This window comes from Sardina pilchardus, chromosome 2 (assembly GCF_963854185.1).
Source record: "Sardina pilchardus chromosome 2, fSarPil1.1, whole genome shotgun sequence".
NCBI lineage: Eukaryota > Metazoa > Chordata > Actinopteri > Clupeiformes > Clupeidae > Sardina > Sardina pilchardus.
In genome coordinates, this window is record NC_084995.1 from 13,282,093 (window position 1) to 13,286,987 (window position 4,895).

The 4,895-nt window shown below is 43.4% G+C and overlaps 1 protein-coding gene across 2 annotated transcripts; it reads right to left on the reverse strand.

The window, feature by feature from the left end:
• Nucleotides 1-1,560: 1,560 nt before the first annotated feature.
• LOC134100774 (ecto-ADP-ribosyltransferase 5-like) lies at nt 1,561-3,702 on the reverse strand. 2 transcript variants are annotated; one of them, XM_062554188.1, is made up of 3 exons: nt 3,642-3,702; nt 2,490-2,563; nt 1,561-2,375 (listed from the first exon to the last, which is right to left on the reverse strand). In XM_062554188.1, exons 2-3 carry the CDS (start codon nt 2,532-2,534, stop codon nt 1,638-1,640), a joined length of 783 nt encoding a protein of 260 aa, XP_062410172.1. In that variant the 5' UTR covers nt 2,535-2,563; nt 3,642-3,702; the 3' UTR covers nt 1,561-1,637. The 2 variants fall into 2 exon arrangements, with proteins under 2 accessions (XP_062410172.1, XP_062410178.1); XM_062554194.1 differs by having other exon boundaries at nt 2,485-2,563; nt 3,642-3,667.
• Between the last annotated feature and the right edge of the window lie 1,193 nt (nt 3,703-4,895).

Consider the following 4,895-nt stretch of genomic DNA (forward strand, 5'->3'; position numbering starts at 1 on the left):
GTTTCTGGGGTCACGAAAGTAAAGTGTTTTTCTTCTCAAAACCATATGCGTTCAACAGAGTGATATATTTGCACCACAAAAACGTTGTCCAGGAAAAAATCAAACCTCGTTATCACTTACTTATTTTTCGCGATTCCTATCACTGCGCGCTACTGACAGCTGGACAACGTTTTTGTGGTGCAAATATATCACTCTGTTGAACGCATATGGTTTTGAGAAGAAAAACACTTTACTTTCGTGACCCCAGAAACTTGCTGAAGAAAATAGTCCGGCATCAAAAACGATCAAAAACCGGCTGGATCTCGGCTCACAGGACGCTGTCGGGGGTAAGTCAGTGCTGATGCACTACGTTGCTGACAGGGAACCCATACAACTTCGTGTCTTAAAATCCGAACTATCCCTTTAAGGTGTCCCAGGAACCGTTGACCAAAAATTCAGGAAGTAGATGACGGGAAAAAATAAAAAATAAAAACCTTTGACAATCACGATATGGGTCACACTTAAATGTGTGGAGGCACATGGCCGATTGTTTGTTATTAACATGTGTGTACGCTCCCTAAACACCAACTGACTGTAGCAAAAGCAAGAATTTGAACATATTCATTCTTCATGTGGCTGACATGGTGTTGTGGCAGGGAGGGCAGCATGAGTTCCTTCCTGCATTGTATTTTCACCCTCCTTACAGGTGTGCCACTGACACATACAGGGCAAGCTAAAAGGACATGTATTGCTATGCAGCTGACTGGGCAAAAGTTTATGGTGTTCATGTGCAGGGTGAGCTCTCCGTAAGTCTGTGTACAGTGCAAGACACTGCTGCTCAGGAGCACAGAAAGCAGCATTTATGAAGGATGGCAACTGCATTGGTGCTCTGTAGACTGGGGAGGTGCACAATATTTGCTTGCTGTGAGAACCTTGGAAGCATCCCCAATCTCTGAAATGTACAGAGAGGCACAGATTACATTGACCTGTGTAGGGTGGGACTCCATTACACATCTCTTCAAAGCCCAGCAGGCCATTCCACACATAGGAGAGGCAATTGCTCTCTGAGCAACAGGTTTTTCTTGAAATGAATCAAATGTTTAAAGACCAGCACGAAGAGAGTGCAGTTAGTGTACAGCCCCCACAGCCCTATGTTCCCACATTTCTAAGATTTATTTTTTTTTTACTGAAAATTTGGAAAATAAGGCCTTATGTTCTACAGCCCTACATGTATGTTCTCTCAAGATATTTTCTAATTTCTAAGAAAGAGGCTAGGGTTAGGGGTGTAATTGACTACCAAATTGGGAGACATGGGGATAAAATCTGATGCAAATTGATGAAGGGAATGTGGGAAAAGGGCCTAATTTTATAAAGAAAAAACCCCATGGAAATTATGGAACATAAGGCTGTGCACTGTAACATAGGGTTGTGGGAACATGGCCGTGGGAACATACTGTAGGCACACTAGCGTTGTTGGATGGTTCAGTGTGGTTTCTGCTGGAGAGATGACAAGGCAGTGGTTTCCTTCCAGTTCAGTATGGCATCAAGCTTTTAGCACATACAACCGCCAACAACTGAGAATCATTTTTTAGAAAATGTATTTATCTTTAAGTCAACAGCTGTGCATTGAAATGAGGAAGCATTAACATTACATTGCCCTACACATTGTTTTGCATTAGTGCACAATCCAAATTACTCAGAGTACCAGTGCTGGTCAGTGTGTACACTACATCACACCATCGCACTTTCTCTTTAAGCACTTCAACACTCTCAACAAGAAATTTCTCATAGGGTGGGATCAAAACCTCTTCCTCAGACAAATGTGAGTAATTCCCCAGAGCAGCACCATGACAGGTCCAGATTTTGAAGCAGGACTTCTGGCCAAAATGGGCGAGATCATCACGGAGAGAGGTGGATGTGAAGCTTCCGAATCGGATCTCCTTCTTGGCGACATTTTTGTCAAAGTCCTCTTTGGTTCTACGGTAGGTGGTCATGCACTGCTTTTGGTTCTCTTTCTGCTTCTGGTTCTCCTTCAGGAGCTTGAGGGCATCAGTTAGCAGGAAGTGGAGAGCCTTGTAGCTGAATTTGGTTTTGTAAATATCCCTGCCGGTACGCACAGCTGCATTAAACTTGCCGTAGATCTCATTAGGTCCCCCGCTGACGTACACTCGGATGGCAATCGCATGGTTTACATTCAGACCATTTTCTGGCTTTTTGCACTTCTTCACTGCAGCGTTCCATGCTTTTTTAAAATCAGTACTTGCATTCATGTCACTCTTAAGATAATCTGAGATCTTCTTGGACATTTTCTTTGTGCAGGTGGTGTAGGCGTCATCAATGGAGTTGGGTGCCATATCTAAGGGCCATGCCTTATGTAGATCAAGCACCCTGTAACCCTTCAGAAAAGTAGATACAAATATTTATGGTGATTGAAAGACAGTGGCTCTATTTAACACTTCCAGATATAAACAATGTGTGCTGAAAACACATAGTAGGCCTACATACAGTACCATTGTTGTAGTCACCATGACCAGCATCAGAATATGGGACTTCATTGTAACAGTAACTGATTTAGTCCTAAAACCTGTCAAGAGAGATGGACAAAAAATGCTTTAAACAACAACAACCACACCAATATTACTACTGCTACTACTACTACAGTACTTTTCAGATGACCGCATTCAAACCAGGCCTTTTTCTAAAGCAAGTCAATTTGGGCTCAGGAAAACTGATAACCGTTGTCTATGAGTATACTTTAATTCTCCATCCATGTGTGATAGTGTAAACTCTACCATGCTAAGAAGAACTGTCCAGTGTATCCAACTAGTTAAAGTGCAAAACGCAGCATCCATGATGGTGTGGAGGTTCATAAGCATGGGCATTTTGAACATCTGGCTTGGCACAATTAATTGTCCGCCAAGGAGGTTATGTTTTCATCTGGGTTTGTTTGTTGGTTTGTCTGTCTGTCTGTCTGTCTGTCTGTCTGTCTGTCTTTGTTGGCAAGAAAAAAAAAAATTCGATGAAATTGAAATGACCCAAGGAAGAAACGATCACATTTTCAGAGTGATCTGTCTCACTGTCTGGATGCAGAGACGGTTATGTGTTCGCTTGCTAGAGGTTTGCACTCTGAGTGCTTTTCTAGTTCTGAATGATGTGGACAGGGTTTAAGCGACATATACTGTCATCCAGACAATACAATGAATTCTTCACATATGATTTGAACAGTATTTTTCCATACAGGAAGAGTCCAGGTGCTAAAATGGCCTGTCTAGACCTGTCTAATAATCCTCTAATAAGACCTGAAATGCATGATTAAGAAGACCCCCAGACTGTTGAGCAGCTGAAATCCTATATCGGGCAGGAAAGGGACCACATTTCATATTCAAAACTCTAGCAACTGGCCTCCCCAGTTCCTAGTCATTTACAGAATGTTGTGAAAGGTAATACAGTGGTCAAAATACCCCTGTCCCAATTTTTTTGAGATGTGTTGCTGGCATTAAATTCAAAATGAACATATTATTTTAACAATAATACACAATACATATTAATATGTAAAAACAATACAATTTCTCTCCTTCAAGTTTTTGGAATATAACCTATACTCTCCAAACTCAAATGATGCATGGTTTCTTATCATACATTTTTCAACAAAGTGTACTTACATGCACAGAACTAGAGGATGTCACAGTCTTCACACTGATGTGCACTGATGTCTACTGTTCCTGTCTTTTCACCCACAAACACACACACACACACACACACACACACACACACACACACACACACACACACACACACGCACCTACTGAGAAGAGAGGGAGGTACTTTCATCTTTGTTCCACCTCTTCTTCTTCTTCTGTCTGTCTCATACTGCATTATTATTATACTGTTAAAATCTGTCATGTATGCATGTTTATGCTATGTTAACCCCCCCACACACACACACACTCACATGAGTTGCAAGAGTAACATCTAGTTATTAATTGATTATTGATGCCTGTCACCATCTTCAAGGAATAGGAAGAAATGCAATTACATGCTGATACATACCTGTACAATACATTACAACGCACATGGTTAACATAGACTACAAAACTACACAAGCACATTAACACTGGACTTCATTAGCACAGCCTTGATCTGATACACAGCACTGAGGGCCATAGCAGCATGGCTGATACACATACACAGCACTGAGGGCCATAGCAGCATGGCTGATACACATACACAGCACTGAGGGCCATAGCAGCATGGCTGATACACATACACAGCACTGAGGGCCATAGCAGCATGGCTGATACACATACACAGCACTGAGGGCCATAGCAGCATGGCTGATGCACATACACAGCACTGAGGGCCATAGCAGCATGGCTGATACACATACACAGCACTGAGGGCCATAGCAGCATGGCTGATACACATACACAGCACTGAGGGCCATAGCAGCATGGCTGATGCACATACACAGCACTGAGGGCCATAGCAGCATGGCTGATGCATACACAGCACTGAGGGCCATAGCAGCATGGCTGATGCACATACACAGCACTGAGGGCCATAGCAGCATGGCTGATACACATACACAGCACTGAGGGCCATAGCAGCATGGCTGATACACATACACAGCACTGAGGGCCATAGAGAGGCTGCAGCATGGCTGATACACATACACAGCACTGAGGGCCATAGAGAGGCTGCAGCATGGCTGATACACATACACAGCACTGAGGGCCATAGAGAGGCTGCAGCATGGCTGATACACATACACAGCACTGAGGCCCATAGAGAGGCTGCAGCATGGCTGATACACATACACAGCACTGAGGCCCATAGAGAGGCTGCAGCATGGCTGATCCACATACACAGCACTGAGGGCCATAGAGAGGCTGCAGCATGGCTGATACACATACACA